We start from the raw sequence: 24,336 nt of genomic DNA, 5'->3' as shown, positions 1-24,336 counted from the left end.
GACAAGTGTGTGTGATTAATATGTGTTGAATGAGAAGGTATAGTTTTGGAATAGTTTTAAAAGGTAAGTGGTTTTATTTAGAAATGAACTTTTGTTAAAATGAAGGGATCTGTTGCTTCTTTAGTGGGGTATCAATTCTCATTAATAGTTCTATTAAGTAGATATTTAAACAATGATAATACATGAGAAAACACTGCATTTGAGCAATGTGCCTTACATTTATGAATGTTACATAAGTTAGATTAGTTATTAATATGCTATTATAGTTGTATAATATAGATTTTTTTTTCCTTATTCTGAAGCAAGTTGACTCATCTGGCATTGTTATATTTAAAATAAAATAATAATAATATAAAAAAAAACAAACAATGGATCACTGTCAAGCATCTCCATATAGCGTTATGTAATTTTATTTATTATTTATTATTTGTTCACACACAGAAGGCAACCAATTGACTTTTAACCTTGAATATCAAATAAAGCCTGCTTATTTGGATTATAGAAAAGCTCTGTTTCTAGAAAATCTCCAATTCCTCCCCCTTTTTCCTGAAACAAATGGTTATGTCCAGCATTTTCCTTCACTAGAACAAGCTAATCCTGATTTTTCTTTGGTTTATTTTCTTTCCATCACAGGAGTCATCAGGACTGCCTTGCACAACATGGACAGGGAAGCCAGAGAGCATTATTCCGTTGTCATTCAAGCCAAAGATATGGCTGGGCAGGTTGGAGGGCTGTCAGGGTCAACAACTGTAAATATCACACTCACTGATGTCAACGACAATCCACCCAGGTTTCCTCAGAGTATGTACAATTTCAGCATATAATTGTTTTGAGAATCGCATTGATTTTCAGTGAAGTAATAAGCTGTTAATGAAATCAAATTAATATTCAAAATCACAGAGAGAATGCATCTCAGGAAATGTTTGAATTCACCAGTATTTTTCAGTTTTATCATGTTTTCAGATGAAACACTGTTATGGCATAGGGGAAGTACTACAATCATTGAATATTTCATTACACTGAGTAATGGTGAGATGGGTGACAAAGGAAGACCGTTGTCATGTGGGGTTTATTCTCTAGTCCCTTTAGAATGTGTATATTGCAGTAACTGCACAATTTTGATCCCACAAGAGAATTATTTTGTTCTATGGTACAAAATAACAAAAGGTAACACATTCAGAGTTTAAATCTGTCATACATTTGGCTGCTTCCATACACATCTATCAATTCTTTTTCTTCTGTTTTTTTTTTCCTCTATACCCTTGAAAACTTTTAAGATCATTTTTTACATTACAGATGATCTAAACCTAAACTGTTCACTGTTTTTGAGCTGCAGTGAAGTCTGCTTTTACCCTAGTTAAATGAATCATCAATGTTGATGTCAAACTGAATGTTCTCACATGCATATATGAAAAAGTACATGCTAGAGTACTCTTGTTAGAATATCGTAATGGGACCACTAATAGGAAGTTCATTTTTATCTAACTTATTGCGTGCACATTGATCTGACACAACAGCTGGAGCCCTATAGGAATTCTGAAATCAGTCAACAATTTAAGTCTTCTGGAATGAAATTGCATAGCTAAACTACTCTCTGCAGATTGGCTCAAGGCCACTAAGAATATTGTAATCTGGACTCAGACATTGCAGGAGCCCTTGTAGAACATAAAGGGCTACTAGCTATATGTATGTCTACTGGGAAATACATTAAGCCGTTTGAATGAGAAGATTTATAAACAATAGTAGAGATCACGAAGCTCCAGAGAAAAACAAAACTTCCTGGCAGCATGCATTATGTAAAATCTGGTCAAGCAGTAAGAAGGCTCATTAAAAGTACTGTAGGAATGAATATTTTTTTCTGTGCCTCACGCACAGAAAAGCCTTTTAAACCAAATTTTTAAATAATGTGTATTTGGTTTTGTGTTCCACAGAATAATCATTACATTCCTCACTCTATTTAATACTTCATAACTATTGAAAAGACAAAAGGTAAGGAATATCTTTGAACAAATACAACATCTAAAGCAGTTAAAGTACAAAAAATGTCCTAGGTTTCCTGCATACTCAGGGACAAATGGATCCTTATGTACCAGGTATCAAGAGCTGGTCCTTTTATTCTGTGTGAAAGGTTTTGGCAGGCTGACTAACTCACAGTTAGAAATGCACATTAGCACATATATTTCTTATTTGTATTAATATTTTCTCAGAAATGGAAGAAATATAAAATGTTCAGATTATTTTCTTCACATTTAAAGAGATTCTAAAAATTGCATAACATAACTTTGAAAACTATAAAACATCATTTCTCTTCTAATGAGAACTCTTTTTTTTGACAAAGCAAGGTTAAAAAAAAAAAGTTTTTTAACGTTATCATTTTTAACAAATTAATCCTGGAACATGTATTGCAGGGTACAAACATTTAATTTATCTTTCCTTATGTAAGACTACTATACCACAACTATGACTGTAACATTACTTTTTTACTTCTCTTCAGGAAGTGTAATTGAAGCCCTTTGCAAAATTACAGTAGCTATTATGTTAATGATACTGAATCAAAACACAGAGGATCAAAATCAGCCCATCCTACCATTGTGACTTATTGCAATAATACATGAGTATTTCAGCAATAAAAATAATGTCATTGCTTATTTTTCTTCTCCTTTCTTTGTATGCCATGCTTTTCAGTTAAATTTCTCTTCAATTTCCTTATTAGATGGGATGCTAAATGGGACTTACTGAGGTTTGTCACAGTCAGAATTGTGGCTTCAAGGGAAGTACTAACCAAAACTGCATATATCAAGTGTATAAGCCCTGAGACAGGCTGAGCCTCAGCTAAACTGCAGACTTTCTTTTGGTTAGTTTCCTTTTCTCTGTTACCATACTTGTGGGTTATGAACCTGACTCTTAACTGTATGAATACTTTATTTAAGAACAATCTGGGAAGCACATCTGATTGGTGCTTATCTTATTTGTTTTATTTAGAAATATGGTTTACCGCATATATTTAAAAGATCATATGTTTCTGGCTGCGGTAGATAAGTGTTCTTTGGAGATGCATATGGACTGAGGTATGCCAGGTTTGATCCCTGTAAAAAAAACACTTCAAAGAAGTAATTAGAACATAAAAATAGAGGTTATAAATCTATCTGCTCATGTGAATTGATATTTTTTCTGTACTGACTCTAAATACATCCGACTTTCTTTTAAATAAATTACCAAAATAAGAGCTACATGTTCCAAAACACCAAAAAGACTCTGAAGAAGGTGAAGAAGAACATGAAACATTTCTGTATAAATGTATCAGTATGATGGTTGCAGTTCCTAAATAGAGGTGAATACATGGTAACAATAATCACTAAAATAAGATGCATAGCTGAAAAATTCTACTTGCAAAACACAGCAGTATGTCTCAGGAGTAGGCATAGTGAGTTCAGTAGGATCATAACCTGAAATCTCAAATACATTTTGCCTATCAACTACTTATTGCATCTTGTACAATACTGTGGTGTGTTTTTTTGTTTGTTTGTTTTGTTTGTTTATTTGTTTGTTTTGTCTGTTTTTGTTTTTGTTTTTGTTTTTCATCACTGCAGATTTCCCTTCTTTAGAGAGTCTAGTTAGAAATGAACTAGCCACATAATGTAAGCTGCCAAACAGTGCTCTGCAAGGGAAGATCTTTGCTTTTCAATAATCAGCATCTCTCATATCTTGTTGGTTTTACCACTGATGCATCCACTTGGCTGATAATTGAAGGCCCAAAGTTTATAGTCATAAATGTATTGCAGTAATCTGATAGAAAATGTTCCATCTACTGATGACACAGTGTTATCAGGCTTGAGTTACATAAGAATTTTCTGTATGCTTTTCTTCAATTAATTCTCTATGGTCTTGTTTGAGATAAGTAGATTCTGCAAGTTTTGCTTTGTTTAGGACAAATAGATTCTGATTGCATCAAGATCAGCACACTAGACAGGTGCTTCCACTGACATGTTTTGTACATCAAGGCTAATGATTGCAGTCTTCACAGTGTGTAGGAAATCCAGAGTTGCTGTGTTTAGAGTGGAGTTTTACAAGTAAAATGATACCCCATTTATTGATTTTGTTGTTTGGTACATCTACCTCATTTTTTTAGGATAAAGCAGAATTTAAATACAATTCATGGCTTAAAACATTTTTATGAAGCTTGATTGTTGAAACTTGATTGTTTCATGGCAGTGCATTGACATAACATGAAATTACATACATAAATAATTTGTTTGACCTCACTTTTTTAACATGTCATTTTATGAAAAGTACACAACCATGTTTAAGTAGGAATGTTATACGAAAGTACTCCAGTTACCTATGAAAAAGCAAGTGCTAGTAAAGTCTACACAGCATCTAATATCCAACTTTGTTCATATAACTCCATTGGCTAGTTAAATACAAATGTATTTACTGCTCAAATTCATTTCAGATTTATACTCCACTGTTATTTTCCATACCCTCCATTGTAGTCCCATGTAGTACCTGGGGTCCCGATACTTAACAATAGGCTGGCAGCTGGTTGACCACTTGGATGCTGCCAGATGAGATGACTGAAACTGAATTTTCTCTGATTTTCTCTTAGCAGTCTTTCTCCTCCAACCAGTAATTGTTAACAGTCCTATAGGGTCAGAATGTCGTTGAGGCCTCAGTCCTTTTGTCAGGTCTGCATGAAATTGGACAGGGGTTACAAGTTAGTGAAGACTATTAAATTAAAGTGATCATAGAATCATAGAATATCCAGAATTGGAAGGGACCCACGAGGATCATCGAGTCCAGCTCCTGGCTACACACAGGAGCACACAACAATCAAACTGTCTGAGAGCATTGTACAAATGCTTCTTGAACTCCGTCAGGCTCAATTCTGTGGTCACTGCAATGGTGAGCTTGTTCCAGTGCCTGACCACCCTTTGGTGAAGAGCCTTTTCATAACATCCAGCCTGAACCTCCCTTGACACATGTCCATGCCATTCCCTTGGGTCCTTCCACAACACCCTTATATTTCTGTTCTTGAAAAGGTGTATTCCACCTGCATGTGCTAAATACAGCATTCTCTTTCTTCAGGACTGATGTTACTAATATATAAATTTTATTTTATCCTCATTTTTTCTCATTCCTGTGTTCCAGAGATGCGGTTTTTGAGTGTTGAGTGTCTGTTTCCAGGTGGTTCACAATCTAGGATATGTTTTTCTAAAGTTATAGTTTACATGTTTCTACAAGTTACATTCAAGAAGGTTTGAAGTCTTGAAATTACCAGATTTTTTTTTATATACATATGTTCCAAGTTCTCTAAAGAAATTCAGCTAATAATCATCATATCATATTATTATTATTATTGTTATTATTGTTATTTTTATTATTATTTTTCAGCTGCAAGGTTTAGGTAGGACTATTCTTCTTTAAGAAGAATAAGAAGCAATTAAACAGAGTCAGGTTCAGAAACAGTTCTTTTTGTAAATAGACTCATGTAGAACAAGCCTGTTGTACATAATCAATTGACTAAAGGGCCATTATTAATGTCTCATTAAAAGATGAAATGAGTAGCAATCATTACATTACAGGGAAAATAATGTATTTTTAGGTGATAGGAAAATACAGCATAATACCTATATTATTTTATTTTATGTTATATGCTATATTATTTTTTTTTACGTGGCATCTTTTTAGTTCTGTTGTGTAAAATGAGTCATCATAATGAGATTTAAATAGACTGTTGTTAGAAAATATAAGGATTATTCACAGATAATTCCTTTCTGCTGTGTTAATATTAACATGTTAATATTAACATCATTAACATCTCTGTTAATATTGACAGTTTTCCTGCAAAGCTGAATTCTTGTCCAACATGCTAATCTCAGATAACATTAGACATAAAGATTAATCCATAACATTTTAGTATATTATTAAGACATCTTAAATAACAGGTTAACTTTGATATTAAAAAAAAAAAAAAAAAAAAAAAAAAAGACCTACAAATAATTACTTGTAACCTTGAAATTCTAGCTTTTAGTGCTGATGAGATGTAAACAATGTTTCAAGGAGGCTTTTGAAATTATGATGATACCTCCATAAATCAGATTTTTTTTTCTTTTCATAAAGAAAAAGGGTACCAAGGTTTTCTTTTGTTAAAAATGTTCTTAGGATTGGGTTCCAGGTTGCTGCAAAAGCCTGGCAATGCAGTTGGAAGTGTACATTTGTATTAAAATTTGATATATTTGCGTAATAGACACATGGTGTAATTGTGGTGCTAATGAATATACTACTTCTCCCATATTCTAAAAGCTGGAGTTTCACACAATTTTTGTGTGCTCAGGTTCCAAAGTAATGAGCAGTGAGGGACAGTGTGAGTATGGCTGGAGTTAGTATCCTTACGTTTGCTGTTGCAGAGTCATCACGTTTGTCTCCAAGCCCCATGACCTTAATTGTTCTTTGTTTAGAAATAGCTCTGTAATATCAGCAACTGAATGTGCAGCAGATAGATAAGAACTAGGAAGCTTCCATTTCCAGAATATTAATTTATTTCTGACTGGCAGCTGGTAGACCATTTAAAGAGGAAAAACGCTTGTATTTTTCAACAGGCTTGTATTACCTGTTGCAGGTGTGTGACTTCAGTGTATTGGACCAAAAGATGACAGCTTTTAGTCTTAAACATAAGAGAAGTATGGTACTTTTTGATTTCCCAGAAGTGTTCAAGTCTCCAGCCTAACAAGATTGCTGATGCGAGGGCAACAGGCTGTTTAAGAGGCATCTAGCACCAAAAATGTCCTGGGACCCGAACAGTTTAAAGGGACAAACCTCAGTGATGAGCGATTTTCTAAAACTTCTCTTATGTTTTGTCTTTCTAACTTAGTAGAACTAAATAACAATCTATGATGTCCTTTAAGAGATGGATATTTGAGATGAATACAGTATTTAGTAAATTTATTTATTTAATCATTTATTTAATTAATTATTTGATTAACTTAGCATTACTTAATGTTCATTAAGTACCTAAGAGAGTTAAGAGCTAAGAAATAAAGTATATGCATCAGATTACTTGCTTTCATAGACTGGACAAATATTGTGTAAAGTGATTTTCATCATTGCTTTCTTTTGTTTATTTGTGAGAAGATTAATATGTTCACGTATTTTCACAACATTTGAAGTTAAAGCTAAAAAATTGTTTCATTTATCATTGAAATCTGATGTTGAGTTGTAAAATGGCATTTGATCGCAGAATGAGTGTCATGATATTCTTTCTTGAGCAGGATATGTGTGATTCCTATAATCAGATTTTTACTGTAAATTTTAAAGGAAATAAGCATAATACTTTTCATGAGTATGTCAGAATGGGATTTAAAAACTCACCTTCAACAAGAATTCATGATAATAAGATTTAATCACACTTTTTTTTTTTTAATGGAAATCAAATATAAAGAGAAGCTGGGAGGGGTAAAATATGTTTACATCAAAATCTGGCTAAATATTTGTGGCAAATATGTGTTCTGTGTAGTGAGCTTTAATGCCAACTATGTGTATCAACTTCACTTCTAAGGGTAGGATATGGAATCTGGCTGTATTTTTTATTTCACTTTATTGGGTATTGTCTAGAGGATTTTTATGTACAAGGTAGATTATTCATTATATGTGTCATACACCAAATTCAAACAAAATAATTTTGAAATATTCTGACTTTTTTTTTATCCCATAAGGTTTCCGAGTGAGGCAGTAATGGTTTGAAGGGTTGGGGGGGTTGTTGTTTACTGGGTAGAGAAATTAGAGTAGGACCATGCCATTTTAAGGGATATTCTTCATGCCTTTCTTTTCATGCCCTTTGCATGGTAAACCTCCTGGAGTAGAATCCAGGCTCTGCTAATGACGGGAAAAACAAACAAACAAACAAATAAAAAAACCTCCACCACCACCGACAGAGCAACAAACCTAACAAGTACATCAGATATTTACTTATTTCTCTATTAATTCAGTATTATGCTAGTCCTCCTTTCCTTTGTAAGGTAATTCTTTCTGTTCCAGAGAGCATTATAATCTAGAAAAGTAATTCAAATTTATCAACAAAACATATTAAGAAATACAGGGAATAACATGCTTGTTGAGTTGCTTTATATACTGACATATTTCATTTTTTGGAGAGATTCAGACAGATAAATTGCTTTTCTGAGAGTAAAGCAGCACTATATGTTGCCTGTAGGCTAACTGAAATGGAAAGTAAATCATTCTACAAATCAATAAGTTGTTTCTGTACTGTAATAATAGATAAGCCATATAGTTTATTGAAAGAAAGATGAAGATCACTTACATGAATTTAAACAATGTTTCTGTTAGCATAGATTAAAGCCTTGTGAAGTGGTATTACTAGCCTGTACAGTACATTAACTGTAAAAGAGTATTAATTTACTCATTTCATGAGCCAAGTGAATGCATCCAAGTGAATGCTTATATAGAAACTGAGAATCGAATCAACCTCTACAGAATCTTGATCCATAAGTTACTGAACAGCCCCTCTAAGACAATGTAGAGCATCTCCAAGACTTTTAAAGTCCTGCTTTACAACAGCTGCTGGGAGACTGTGATTCTGGGAGTGTGGGAACAGTCTGTTCAACTCTGACAGATTTTATGAAACAGTTTTGGTACAGAGTGGTACGTGATCCTTAGCACTTATAAATCCCCAACAGGTTTTAGGGGATGAGACAGGCTCATAGCCTGTGATAAAGAATCATGAATTCATAGTATACCTATCCCACAATCCTTTTATTTTTAATGCCCTTTTAAATAGTTTGTTAATGCCCAAAGAAACATTAATTTGAGCCTTTAGTTGGTTCCTCTACTTTCCAGAAATAAAGTTTACAACTATTTAGTGTTTAGCAAACACAATTCCAATCTCTACATCTAATGTAAGAAAATATCTATAATATATTTTATCTAACCTTCATGTTGCTGAATTTTATCTTCTTCTTTGTTTAAATTCTCATTTAAAGACATTTCTGACCTCATGATCTAGCCATTTTAGTTTTCAACAGTTTTCTTTGAATTGCATCCATTATAATTATTATTTATTTATTTATTAAAACATGTCAGTTCTTCAAATACTGACAGGTAAGTGATGAATGATTCTAAATATTTATTGTGCTTGAATGTTTAGCATTTCAGAGTGTTTGAAGTTGATATCAGTAACATGATTTTCTGAAACAGATGGCTAACACTTGGGGTGTGATTATGAAGCAAAGTGTAGTGTCATGACGATATATTTAAGCTAGCTTGACAATTTGGAAGTCTCTAATTAGTTCACCCTATCATATGGGTTATAACACTTCCCATTCCTGAAGGGGCTTGGTTATGTAACATATTCCTTATGACCTCTGCATAACATAATCATTATGGCCTCACTCTTTTCCTTTTTAGAATGCATTAGTCAGAGCTAAAATGTCAAAAGACCACATTTCACATTCATTTTAACAATAAGTAAATTCCAGAATTAATCTCATCCCATCATTATAACTTTATGTATGAAACAAAGCAACCATCAGTGTGAAAGTGTCAGTTGATATCATTTGTAAACATGAAGCATTGCAGCAGAATTCAAGGAAGTGCATTTATTTCCAAATTAGTGAAGATGGCTTTTAGATATATACCAAAGATCTAACTATGCATTTTAATTGAATCAACTACTAAGCAACTTTCTTATTACATCAGACTTGGCATTTTCTTTCTTATATGGTAGATTTTATTTTTTATCTTGTTCTGTTGGATATTTCTTGTTTCCTTTGAGATTTCCTACCTGCTGCACGGTAACTTGTTTTTTCTTTTCAAAGTAAACCTCTCTCTCACAGAATCACAGAATCATCTAGGTTGGAGACCTCCAAGATCACTGAGTCCAACCTCTGGCCTAACACTAATACTAACAAGTCCTCCAGTAAACCATATCGCTAAGCTCTACATCTAAACGTCTTTTAAAGACCTCCAGGGATGGTGACTCCAACACTTCCCTGGGCAGCCTATTCCAATGCCTAACAACCCTTTCAGTAAAGAAGTTCTTTCTAATATCCAACCTAAAGCTCCCCTGGGCACGACTTTAGCCCATTCCCCCTCGTCCTGTCACCAGGCACGTGGGAGAATAGACCAACCCCCACCTCGCTACAGCCTCCTTTAAGATCTCCTCTTAGCCTCCTCTTTTCCAGACTGAACAGCTCCCTCAGGCACTCCTTGTAAGACTTGCTCTCCAGACCCCTCACCAGCTTCATTGCCCTTCTCTGGACTCGCTCAAGCACCTCGATGCCTTTCTTGTAGAGAGGGGCCCAAAACTGAACACAGTACTCAAGTTGCAGCCTCACCAGAGCCAAGTACAGGGGGACTTTTTTTCTTTTTGGACAAATAATGTTTAGTGCATTCATGTATCCTTCTCACACTACTGTTTGTGTATTTGTATTATAGACTAGTTTTACAAAAACAATGGAAGACCTTAAATAGATTTAGGAACCACTGAACAAGGAATTAACAAATTATTAGTAAAATTGTCGATTCTCTATCAGGTGTCTGAAGTTAGTTTTATTTTATAGATACTATGCATTCCCTCTGCAATTGCAACTTATGTAGATTCATAGGTTTCTTCAATTCACTTGCCAAATAATGTGCTTTGTTTGTTTGTTTGTTTCTGCCATAACATGTGTTCAGTCTCAGAATTCCTCTTAAATCTTGCCTTTCTCTTTCTGTATGCTTATCAAGGGTGCGTCTGCTATCGTGCCAGGTTGTTTAAATCCAGCAACCTGTAACAACATGTTATCTTTTATATGGAACATATTCTGATCCACCCTCCTGCACTTCAGTGTTTCACTATTGCATTCACTATCACAGAATGCTTTAAGAAGAGAGAAAAAACTGTAGTTTCAGAAGAAAATAGCAATTGATGTTTCTCTTTGTTTCTGTGTTGGAGTTTGGCCTGTGATATAAACTGTGATGTTATGCAGATTCTTAGGAGAGTCTTGAATGAGGGATGTTTGGTGTTCTTTTGGTACGTGTACACCATGTATGGTGCTGGTAGGTTTCTACACCAACATTACTGGAGAAAATGTCTTTGAGCTCTCTTACTGGCCTAGTTTCAGACAGAGTTAAATAATCAAGTTTGTTTGCTACTCTTTTCTCTTTGTAGCATCTTCCTATCCCCCAGGACATGTTGTACCTTTTAGGAGATTTTCTCAAAAAGGAAACTGATAGTTAAGAAAATTATTAAAAATAAATAAATCATTTTATGTTGATTAATCTAACAGGTTATAAAAACACTGAAAGGAGTTCACACCTTTTATGGTCACAGTTCTGTAGTTCATTTATGTAGTTCATAGTGTAAAGGACACTATGTTAATTGTCCTTTACAATAGATACCAAGGAAAATATGTGTGTAAAGGGGGTGTTCTGCAACAACACCACCAAAAACAACAAAAGCAATAATGGCAAAATAATAAGGATTAATTACTTTTTCAACTGACCAAATTTCAGAAAAACAAATAAGGAATACAGAGATTTTCCAGTTCAAAAGTGTTTGTTTGTCTACTCCTTTGATGGTAAGTTGCTGAAGATAAATATATTTTGCTTATAGAGAAGGTAAACTTTCTTAAATACTGGTGTGAAGTAAATTCCAGAGTTAATTTCTGTGTTATATGATGAGCAGCAAAAAAAAAAAGGGCTGTGAAAACCTAAGTCCTGCATTAGGTAATTTGGATTTTGAATGAAGGCATCCAATGGAAGATGCAGTTTCCTTTTGGATTCTCTTGGGAGTATAAATATGTTCATAGGTTTGATTATTTGTCAGCTTTCCATATGAAGTAATGTCCCATTTTCATAGATATGTATTAGCACATAAAGGTTCTGTACTTTAGTTTGGCTAGAAAATGTCCAAGCTGTTTTTTTTGTTTGTTTGTTTGTTTGTTTTTTGTCCCCTTCCCCCTCAGAACATTATCAACTTTATGTTCCTGAATCAGCTCAAGTTGGATCAGCAGTTGGCAAAATTAAGGCAAATGATGCAGACACTGGCTCAAATGCAGACATGAAGTACACAATTATAAATGGTGATGGTGCTGGAGTGTTCTCCATATCCACTGACAAAGAAACACGGGAAGGAATTCTTTCTCTGAAGAAGGTAAGCAATAGACATTGAAAGTTCCCAATGTAGATCATTAAAAATGTTATGATGAATGCTGTAATATTTGTCTTACTGTGTAAACCTATTGAAGTTTCTCCACACACTGGTTCCTGAGATAGAACCATAGAGTCATTTAGGTTGGAAAAGACCCTTCAGATCATCAGGTCCAACCATCACCTAACATTACAAGTCCACCACTAAACGACATCCCTAAGCACTGCATCCACTCGTCTCTTAAATACCTCCAGGGATAGCGATTCCACCGCCTCCCTGGACAGCCTGTTCCAATGCCTAACTGCTCTCTCTGAGAAGAAATTCTTTCCATATCCAATCTAAAACCTCCCTGGAACAACTTGAGGACGTTTCCTCACATCCTATTAAAACTTTGCAGAGAAGGCAGAGAGAAAACCAAAAAAAGACAGAAACATATCTTTTGTGCTTTTTTCAATGGTCACATCTAATATTTATAATAAACTAAACCTTACTGAATTGTTTATTAAAAGGTTTTCTTTTCTTTTTCTGATATTTTACTCACTCAATTTCTTTGAAAGAACTGAAATTTGGCTGAAAGTTATACTGTTGTTCCTGAATGAACAACAGAAAATATAGAAAGTAGAAAATTTACCTGTGGGAATGAATGTGTAGTTAGGTTTTCATAGACTTTTATTCCTTGAATTTCTTGCTAGCTGTCATCTACAGGGTCAAATATCATGCACTGTATAATACGAACACTAACATACTTATAAAGACTCAAAACTTAACTTGGTTGAGCCATTACACAGTTACTACAGTTACCATTTATATGAATTCCCTACGTTTATACCAGTCTATTTAAGCTACTAATTATAAAGTGTTGCCATTTAAGTTCATTCTTAACTGAATTCCATACACAAATCTAATTCTACAGACAATTTTGTCTGTCTATTAATTCTTCTGAAATGAGTTCATAGCAAATGTTTCTTGAAAAAAATCTGTCAACTTATGCTAATATTCTATGGATAGATTAAAATTCACTTTTATAATAACCCAGGGAGTTGGGTTAGTATATTTAAGCAATTTTTTTTTTTTCAAAACCTTTCCAACAAAAGGAGAAATCCTTTATTGATTTGCTTTGCTTTTACATGAACTAACAAACATCAATTAGTAATTTCCACATGGCTTTATTGTTACTGACTTTTTAGGCATCAGTCTTGCTTTAAGAAATGACATGTGCTTTAAAAAATGATGTAAGTGAATTTGCATTCATGTTTAGTTAACATGTATCCTGCACCTGACTGAAACTAGGAGGAATGAAAACCAGAATTGCTGAAAGAGGGAATGTGAGACAAGAGAATGCAAACAAAAACATAATAAAGAATGTGTTGGTTTTTGTTTTTTGTGTGTGTTTGTGTGTGTGTGTGTGTGTGTTTTTCCACCTGAATAAATATGTATGTATGGAAAGCTTTATTTAAAATTTTAAAACAGATTTTGTTTTAAAAAAGGAAATGTGATTTTCATAATTTATAATGATTTAAAAAGTCATTCCTATCTTCCCAGTATCATTAAAAACTTTAATTCTATGTATTTCATAAAGGTGGGTTAATATCCCCCTTTTCCAACCATGTAAAAATAAACTCTGTCTTTTCTCTGCCAGTGAAGTTACTTCATGGTGGCTTTGATGGAGGTGATGCCATAATCTCTTATTGTTTCCTCAAAATGAGCATTATTCTCTGTTTAAAAGTTCACCATGACTACTGTTCATTAAATACAATGTACACTTATATTAAGAACATGAAGAGGAAAGGAAGAATTGTCAACAAAACAAGGAAGTCCATACATCAAATGTATAAAATCACATTTATTAGTGTTCTTGGCAGACAAAATGGTTTGAGATAAATTTTCACTGTGTTTGAAATATGACAGAATGGTTTGTTCTCTTTCTATTACTTCTTTGGAAGAATGCATGGTAGGCACATCAGAAAAGTCAGAAGTAGCTGTTATTGTGTCTGAATATCTGAAGTCTTTCTGAAGACTGTCAGAAACCTTTTTAAAGCTTCTCTTTTTGAGGTTCTTATACAAAAATCAAACTTCTTAGTGCATCCATGCTAGGCTGATTAACATACTTTCAAAGTCTACAAATTGAAGGTACATTTCTATTTTCAATGTAAGCTGATCACAAACTCCCTATAATTTCCGTCTTTCTTTCTTTCTTTCTGCCCTTTGAAGCCACCCTTTCATTCGTAAAGATCCTTCTACACAGGGTAGATTACAAACTATCATGCAGGATTTCCTCTTTGCCTAATTCAGTTCCTTGTTTGATTGGGAGACTAGAGGAAAAGTGAACAAAATACCACAGTGAAAGCCATAACTTCCCTGGATTCTTCAGAGAATGACTGGTCAGCATGTTGCCCCATGTTGTGACTTCAGGGAAGAACTTTAGTGATGTCAAGATGTGATGTCTAGAACTTTACTGATGTCAAGTCTTCAAATATATTTCAATTCCTAGGAAAAATTGACTGAAAAATCTGTGTCTCTTCCATTTTGTATAATGAGGCTGCAAATGTTCGGGTAACAGCTATTCACTTCTCATGAAATTCTCCTATTCCTCATTGGAGTCTGATATTATAAACGGAAATTGCAGTACAATGAATAGCAGTTCTTTCCAGTTAGTCCTATAGTCTAGTTTACTTAAGCTACATTTAGTATTTTCAGTTATGCATGAAAATCAGAGTAACTGTTGGATACATACAGAAGATATGCAGGTAATAGTCATGGAAAGATATTGTTCTTTGGGAAAATAAGGAACATGAACAATTCTGTCTAGGCCTATCTGAAATCTAAATGTTCTGTTTTCTTTCCAAGAAAGAGTTTATGATCTTCAGCTTTGTTACAATTTTAAGTAAATACATAAATTATTATTTAGATTTCTCTATAAGAGTGGTGCCTCTGTATAGTTCAGAGTGGTGCTATAAGAGTATAGCTATACCTATAAGAGGTAGGTGACTGAAACTCAATGCTGCTGTGAGGTAAATGGAGGAGGTTTTACATGTGTGAATGTCTTTACAAGTCATATTTGAGTATTTAATTCTTCTGAAAAGAGCAAGGGTTCAGAACGGACATAGCCACATCTTTCACTTTGGTTATCTGGAGATAAATCAGTCCTTTCGTGAGGAGTGCTTCACAAAAGTCCTTTTTCTGATGGGGTGGTTGAAATAATTCCTTTGTAAATTCAAATTATTTTGCATTATCATTTTTATGTTAAAACGCTTACCAAATTACACTAGCTTAGGTATTTTAAAATGAGTTTATGATTAATAGATCAAAAAAGAAAACAAACAAACAAAAAAAACAAACAACAATAACAAAACTGCTACTGCTAAAGAGCTCACGTTTCCTGAAATAATAGATGAGTCTGTGAGCAAGTTTCTTAGCATAGCATTAAACAGGTTGTAAATGGGGGCCCAAATTGTTCTTCAAATGTAAAATAAATGTCAGTTTTAATACATAAACAGTGTTTTAAGCAGAAGCCCAGAAAAATACGGTTCTGTAGATACAAGTTGCAACCAGATTTCAAATCTTGAATATTTTATCAGATATAAAATGAAAGAGAGTATAACAACAGGACTTATGAGTTGTTCTATGTGGAATATCAGATCTGACTTGCTTTGCTTGAAAATTTCTTCACTTATCCTCAGGAGAGAAGCAAAATAAAAAATAACACTAACTGTGATCCCCAGTAATAATAATCTGTAGCACAGTATGTGCAGCTTCTCAAAAATTATCTGAAAATAATGTTGTTGGTTTTTTACCTCTGGGTATCACTGTACAGGAGAGTAAGCTCTTTTTCTTCTATGTCCCAGTATCTGCTTCTTTAGTTTGGAGAGGTTATGGGAAGAAAAAGAAAAAAAAAAAAAAAAAAAAAAAAAATGGCCTTAGGCTCTTTGGCTCTTTGAAATATCCTTTTTTTTTATTTATTTATTTATTTTTCTTTTTTTTTTCTTTTTCTTTTTTTTTTTTTTTCTGGTTATCTGAATGGATTATTCTTTCATTTTTAGACAAACATATATTTATATATTGGTCACATCCAGTTGAATAACTACACAACTGAAAACAACACTTCAGAGTCTGTGTTATGCTTCATGTGTTTTCTAAGAAATTAATCTTCCTAAACAATCAATCCAATTGTCATCAGTATAAATTTAAGTTCATTTTCCAAAAAGTTATCGTATTTAAAATTTCCCATCCTATTTTAAACTTGTTTAATCTTAGAATATGTATGCTGCAGATCAGTGTAAATTATTAAGCATTTGCCCTGTTCATAGCAGAAATACTACATAAATAAACAAATGACATCTTAACTTACAGAATTACATAGAATATATAATTGTATAGAATATATAGAACTGTATTTATTAAGCATATTTTTGTGTGAATTGATTTAATAGGAGTAGTATTTTTAACTTGGATTTTCACAGTAATAAATTTATCGGGTAATGGTAAATTTCCATGCCTTTAATATTTTTATGTATATATTCAAGAAAGGAAGACAGAGAAAGAGGAAAAAAAAAGTCTCAGGCTAGTAGTGTTAAGAGAATTAATTAGTTTTCCTTCATTGCACAAAGGAGGATTTAAAGAAATATATAGCATAGGTAAATCCTGACCAACTGTATTGTTTATACATCATCAGTCAAATTTACTGTACATTTTATCTACAAAGTATGCACTGACATTAACAAATCACACATTTAGTACTTCATATTTCTTGCCTTAAGTACTACTTTTCCACTCTTGGAGTGATAGCAAATATGAGATTAGCCTTGGTTGAAGGCTTGAACACTTGTCTTGAGTTTTGTTTAGTCAGGCAGTTAGGTCCACACAGAACAATGTTAATTTTAATGAAGTTCTGTCATACCAGAATCTCTGCCTGTGGGGATTCCAGTGGTGAATCATGATCTTGTGTGGCATTTGAAATTTGAAGATTCTTTTAGTGTTATGGCTATGTTCTGAGACTGTTGGAAACTTACTGGTAGTATATAGCTGTAAAAAATACTTGCTTTGCTAGCATAGTAATAAATATTACTATGTATCCTTTATATCCTTTATATCCTTTCTGGCTGAAACCAGAAATTTGTAACCCAGAAATTTTTATTGAGGTGTTTATTATTATGTATGAGTACTTTTCCTCAAAATAGTGCATTTAAAGTGTAGCAATGTGAAAATTTGAAATCTATTCTATCACTTCCTGGAATGGCATATTTTTTGTGAAACTGATGAAAGATCAGTCAGCTGGTTTTGTATCCTCTCAAGTCTAATTGCTTCCCAGAAATTTTCTGAACTTTATGTAAGTGCAGTCAGACATGGTAAAACAAACAAACAAACAAAAAAAAACAGGGATTCTTCTTGCTACTTCTGTACAGACAACTGTGGTCCAAATTTATGAACTTGGCTTTATTTTATGAAAAACCTACGCTGTCAGGCTTTTGTTCTGTTGGCCTTGTCTTAATCACTGCAATCAGACCCTACCATCAGTATAGTACAATTCTGGACTGAGGGACTGGGTCTACATGTAAAGTGTACATCCTGAGATTAGAGAAGCATTCTGAAGGCAGATAGTTCTTCATTTATACATTTATCATTCCGTAGGAGAAAAAAAATATCTGGTCTTTCAGTCTCTCAGGCTATATGTGTTTGACAACACATTGTATAATACAGCCTTTGTCATTGATTATTAGTTTTCAAATCAGTTTTAAGGTATTTAATTTATCTAATAGAACTGGTATTTTTTATAGCCATTTCCTCAAGAAGTGCTAATACAGTATATGGGAAAAGTAACTTCCCACGAAAAAGTCTCATTACACTGTCTATGAAAGGTGTAATTTTTTTTTAATGACAAAGAAGAAAGCAACCCAAAATAGTTGTGGTCCTGTAAATGTGGCCTACAGAAAAAAAAATAAAAATAAAAAAATAAAAAAAAATTTGATTACTTATGTATCTGCTGATGCAACCTTTTAAGTTAAATATCCTTTCAGCCACTTCTACTACATAACTATCTGACATTGAAAGAGTTGAGAGTTGGGTGTTTTGTCTTTTTGTCATATCTTGAATAAGACAGTATAATAGCATCCTAGCATAGAGTTAAAATAACACATCAAGACAGTAAATTAGCACACAATTGGACTTCTTTCCCATTCTGTTCTGTGAGCTCAGGATGGTTCTAACTATAGTAAGAGCTTGCAGAACTTACTGTTTCACACAAAAAGTTAAGGCTACTGACCAGTTTATGCTCCTGATTTTAATTGTAATTTCGATGTCAGAATCAGAAGGGTCATAGTAACAAATTCATGGCCATAAAACTTAAATTTAAGAGGATGCAACTATGAATTTAGTTTTCATGGACTGCAAGGCAATCATTTTTTTGCTTAGGGAGCCTGAATCATTACAGAGAAGGAAGACAGGTAGAAAACAAGGGAGATAAAATTTTCACATGTGTAAATAGAGAGATAGAAATGGAACTTCTAAGAAAGGAAGTGTCCATGCTGTGTGATACAAGAGCGAGACCATCTTCTACGTAGTAGAGAGGATAGGATTGCTAGGAGGAATCTATTTCTTTTAATAACAGGATAAGGCTAAAGTGGCAATGATACTTCTGGTGGATGGCACAGCTGGGATTTTGCTTGCTATTGGGTTTTATTTGGACATTCAGAGAAGAATGTCATCCATAGAAGGCATATCCTGAGCTACAGACTTTCTTCCCATTTGTGACTGTATAACCCACATGCAGTGAGGCAGTACATAGTAAGACAGGCTGAAGAGTTGTCTCCCTTGTTGTGGCTGGTAAAAAGTTTAGAAGAAAATGGTCTAGACTATAGGCATACATCATGCATATGACTCTTTTTAGAAAAACACCCATTTAGGCTATCCTTACATGTTTAAATTTCTGTCTTGTTTGATAAATGAGTGTATTCATGCAGGGAGTTGCCTTTTTCAGTTGGGGATTTAAGAGAATAGATGCTCAAAAAATTTTATCATCCTTGTCACTGTCTATTAAATGTGTTAATTCAAGGTATTAATTTAATTTGGGACATGCTAGTCTACAACTTTTTAAATATTTAGTGATGACCAATAAAATTTGAAGGATGATAAAATTTAGAGATTACATTATCACAGGAGAAGAATCTGTCTTTCAGTTTCACCCCTGAGTTCTTCCAAAAGTGGCACCTTGCCTACAGTTCTTTTGGAGAAAAAAAAAAAGAAAAAAAAATCATCTTACTCTTTCTACTTAAAATGTATGCCAGTGACTACCAGAATATCACAGTAACCTGAAGAAATGTAGTTTGCTACCAAATTAAAATGAAAAGATATAGTTAGCTACCAGGCTAAACTGAAGCATGGAATGGTAATGACAAATGATAAATAATGATAAATCTTTTTTTCTGCCAACAGCCACTCAACTATGAAAAAAAGAAATCCTATACACTTAATATAGAAGGAGCAAATACTCACCTTGATTTCCGCTTTTCACACTTGGGACCATTCAAAGACGTAACAATGCTGAAGATCATAGTTGGAGATGTAGATGAACCTCCACTCTTCACTATGCCTTCGTATGTCATGGACGTTTATGAAAATGCGAAGATCGGGACTGCAGTTGGCACAGTAACTGCACAAGATCCTGACACTGCCAGCAGTTTAGTGAGGTATAGTAAGTGCAAGTTATACTGGATTTAATTGAATTCCACCAGCTGAATGTTCACTGAGATCTAGGATGTATGAAATGTGTTTTTGGCCACTTGCCGAGGTGATCGGCTCCTGGGCAGGCGCGTTCTGCAGCGGAGCGGGGGATTGGGCCAGGCAAGGCTAAATTTTCCAGCATTGAACCTACTTGAGGGAGCCGCCAGGACCCGGCAGCCCTCGTGAGGGAGGCTGACGAGGCGTAGGCGGAGCCAGCAGCACCCCCTGCCCAGCCGTTCAAAAGCTGCCCCTAGGGAGCGCGGTGACCAGGGCGGGCAAACAGGGCGTGGCGCATCAGAAGGGAATGGCGCGGCAGTTCGCGCAGGCAGGGCGAGCAGGCAGGGCAGAGTGCTCTCCCCCACCCATACGAACACCTCCTTAACGACAGCCTCCCGTTAGCTAGGCTGCAATGGTCTCCACCAGGCACGGTGCGCTCTCCAGGAAGACGGTACACACCCAGACTAACTGCCTGTTCAAAAATGCAGCAGTTCAGGTCACTGGATGCGGGGAGTGCCTGAGCCTGTTACTGCCATCGGTGGGAGGCAGGGACACCGTGTGTGTGAGGTGTGAGCAGGTGGATGACCTGGTCCGCATGGTGGCGGAGCTCAAGGGGGAGGTGGAGAAGTTGAGGGATATCAGGGAGTACGAGCGGGAGATAGACTGGTGGAGTAAGTCCCTGCAGGACCTCAAGGAGAGGTACCGGGGTGAGACACCCCAAATGGGGGTGGACCCCCTGCCCTGCTGCCATCGGGCAGAGGGAGGGGACCTGGGAGTTGAGGAGGAGTGGAGACAGGTCCCTGCTCGACATCGCAGGTGATGCCCTCCCCTTCCAGCCTCACTTTCCCAGGTGCCCTAACACAACAGGTTTGAGGCCCTGGAGCTTGAGAGACCAGTAGCTGAGGAAGAGGTAGCAAGTGTTCCCAGGAGGATGCCTAGGGTGAGGAAGTCGACTCCACGCCTCAGGACTGCCTTCATGAAGACAGAAAGAAGGGTGATCGTTGTGGGCGACTCCCTTCTCAGGGGAACAGAGGGCCCTATTTTTCGGCCTGACCCTACCCGTAGGGAAGTCTGCTGCCTCCCTGGGGCCAGGGTCAGGGACGTTGCCAGGAAGCTTCCAAACCTGGTTTGCCCCTCTGACTATTATCCTCTTTTGATAGTCCAGGCGGGCAGTGATGACATTGAAGAGAGAAGCCTCAAAGCTATCAAACGGGACTTTAGGGGGCTGGGGCGATTAGTGGAGGGAGCGGGAGTACAGGTGGTGTTTTCATCTATCCCTATGGTGGCAGGGAGGGGTACTGACAGGACACGAAAAGCCCACCTGATAAACACGTGGCTCAGAGGCTGGTGCCAGCCAGAAATCTTGTTTTTTTTGACCATGGGGCACTTTACTCGGCACCCGGCCTGATGGCCACAGACGGGTCCCTGTCTCTAAGGGGAAAACGGATCCTGGGCCAGGAGCTGGCAGGGCTCATTGAGAGGGCTTTAAAATAGGTAAGATGGGGGATGGGGCTGAAACAAGGCTTGTTGGGGCTGTGCCAGGGGGAACAATGGCAAGGCCAGGGGATAAGGCAATGGCCCAGCTGAAGTGCATCTACACCAATGTACACAGCATGGGTAACAAACAGGAGGAGCTGAAAGCCATCGTGCAGCAGGCAGGCTACGACTTGGTTGCCATCACGGAGACATGGTAGGACCACTCTCATGACTGGAGTGCTGCAATGCCTGGCTATAAGCTCTTCAGAAGGGACAGGCAGCACAGAAGGGGTGGTGGGGTGGCTCTCTATATTAGAGAATCTTTTGATGTTGTGGAACTCGAGACTGGGAATGACAAGGTTGAGTCCCTTTGGGTTAGGATCGGCGGGAAGGTCAACAAGGCTAGTGTCCTGGTCTTGGTCTGTTATAGACCGCCGAACCAGGATGAGGAGACGGATGAGGAGTTCTACAGGCAGCAGACAGAAGTTGTGAAATCATCGGTGCTTGTTCTCATGGGGGACTTCAACATCCCTGACATATCCTGGAAGCACAACACATCCCTGAGAAAGCAGTCTAGGAGGTTTCTGGAGAGCGTGGAAGATAGCTTCCTGACGCAGCTGGTTAGTGAGCCTACCAGGGGTGGTGCCCCGCTAGACCTTCTCTTCACAAACAGAGAAGGACTGGTGGAGGATGTGGTGATTGGGAGCTGTCTTGGGCAGAGTGACCACGAAATGGTGGAGTTCTTTATTCTTGGCGAGGCCAGGAAGGGGACCAGTAAAACCTCTGTATTGGACTTCCAGAGGGCTGACTTCGAGCTGCTCGGGACACTGGTTGGTAGAGTCCCTTTGGAGGCAGTTCTGAAGGGCAGAGGGCTCCAGGAAGGCTGGGCGCTCTTCAAGAGGGAAATCTTAATGGCGCAGGAGCGGTCTGTCCCCACGTGTCCAAAGATGAGCCAGCATGGAAGAAGACCGGCCTGCCTCAACAGAGAGTTGCAGCTTGATCTTAGGAGAAAAAAGAGGGTTTATAATCTTTGGAAAAAAGGGTGGGCCACTGAGGAGGATGGTTGTTATGAGGCTGTGCAGGGACAAAATTAGAAAGGCCAAAGCTCATCTGGAGCTCAATCTGGCTACTGCCGTTAAAGACAACAAAAAATCTTTTTACAAATACATCAACACAAAATGGAGGACTAAGGAGAATCTCCATCCTTTACTGGATGCAGGGGAAAACCTTGTTACAAAAGATGAGGAAAAGGCAGAGGTGCTTAAAGTCTTCTTTGTCTCGGTCTTTAGCGGCAATACCAGTTGTTCTCTGGATACCCAGTACCCTGAGCTGGCAGAAGAGGATGGGGAGCAGAATGTGGCCCTCACTATCCACGAAGAAATGTTTGGCGACCTGCTATGGCACTTGGATGTGCACAAGTTGATGGGGCTGGATAGGATCCACCCGAGGGTACTGAGAGAACTGGCGGAGGAGCTGGCCAAGCCGCTTTCCATCATTTATCAACAGTCCTGGCTATCAGAGGAGGTCCCAGTTGACTGGCGGTTAGCAAACGTGACGCCCATCTACAACACAGGCTGGAGGGTAGACCCGGGAAACTATAGGCCTGTCAGTTTGACCTCAGTGCCAGGGAAGCTCATGGAGCAGATTGTCTTGAGAGTCATCACGCATCACTTGCAGGGCAAGCAGGCGATCAGGCCCAGTCAGCATGGGTTTATGAAAGGCAGGTCCTGCTTGACGAACCTGATCTCCTTCTATGACAAAGTGACGCGCTGGGTGGATGAGGGAAAGGCTGTGGATGTGGTCTACCTTGACTTCAGCAAGGCTTTTGACACCATCTCCCACAGCATTCTCCTCAAGAAACTGGCTGCTCATGGCTTGGACTGGCGCACGCTTCGTTGGGTTAGAAACTGGCTGGATAGCCGGGCCCAAAGAGTCGTGGTGAATGGAGTCAAGTCCAGTTGGAGGCCAGTCACTAGTGGCGTTCCCCAGGGCTCGGTGCTGGGGCCAGTCCTCTTTAATATCTTCATCGATGATCTGGATGAGGGCATCGAGTGCACCCTCAGTAAGTTTGCAGATGACACCAAGCTATGCGCATGTCCATCTGCTCGAGGGTAGGAAAGCTCTGCAGGAGGATCTGGATAGGCTGCACCGATGGGCTGAGGTCAACTGCATGAAGTTCAACAAGGCCAAGTGCCGGGTCCTGCACCTGGGGCACAATAACCCCAAGCAGAGCTACAGGCTAGGAGAGGAATGGTTGGAGAGCTGCCAGGCAAAGAAGGATGTGATGGTGGATAGTCGGCTGAATATGAGCCAGCAGTGTGCTCAGGTGGCCAAGAAGGCCAACAGCATCCTGGCTTGTATCAGGAACAGCGTGACCAGCAGGGCTAGGGAGGTGATCGTCCCCCTGTACTCGGCTCTGGTGAGACCGCACCTCGAGTACTGTGTTCAGTTTTGGGCCCCTCGCTACAAGAAGGGCATCGAGGTGCTTGAGCGAGTCCAGAGAAGGGCGAGGAAGCTGGTGAGGGGTCTGGAGAACAAGTCCTACGAGGAGCGGCTGAGGGAGCTGGGCTTGCTCAGCCTGGAGAAGAGGACGCTCAGGGTGACCTTATCGCTCTCTACAGGTATCTTAAAGGAGGCTGTAGCGATGTGGGGGTTGGTCTGTTCTCCCACGTGCCTGGTGACAGGACGAGGGGGAATGGGCTTAAGTTGCGCCAGGGGAGTTTTAGGTTGGATGTTAGGAAGAACTTCTTTACCGAAAGGGTTGTTAGACATTGGAACAGGCTGCCCAGGGAAGTGGTGGAGTCACCATCCCTGGAAGTCTTTAAAAGACGTTTAGATGTAGAGCTTAGGGATATGGTTTAATGGGGACTGCTAGCGTTAGTTCAGAGGTTGGACTCGATGATCTTGAGGTCTCTTCCAAGCTAGAAATTCTGTGATTCTGTGATTCTGTGAAATGATGTCTTTTAGTACATTCAAGAGAAAAAGAGGTTGGAATAGTGCTG

At 37.5% G+C, this 24,336-nt stretch overlaps 1 protein-coding gene across 2 annotated transcripts in view; it reads left to right on the top strand.

Annotated features, from left to right (window-relative positions):
• Positions 1-24,336, top strand: part of CDH18 (cadherin 18) — a 464,051-nt gene that overhangs the window by 384,516 nt on the left and 55,199 nt on the right. For both annotated transcript variants that reach the window (XM_032183266.1, XM_032183265.1), the window contains exons 7-9: positions 634-801; positions 11,961-12,148; positions 19,574-19,827. In XM_032183266.1, coding sequence (XP_032039157.1) covers positions 634-801; positions 11,961-12,148; positions 19,574-19,827 — 610 coding nt within the window. The remainder of the gene's footprint in view (positions 1-633; positions 802-11,960; positions 12,149-19,573; positions 19,828-24,336) is intronic.

This window comes from Aythya fuligula, chromosome 2 (genome assembly GCF_009819795.1).
Source record: "Aythya fuligula isolate bAytFul2 chromosome 2, bAytFul2.pri, whole genome shotgun sequence".
Classification (NCBI taxonomy): Eukaryota; Metazoa; Chordata; class Aves; order Anseriformes; family Anatidae; genus Aythya; species Aythya fuligula.
This window is presented reverse-complemented; position numbering and strand designations above follow the sequence as displayed.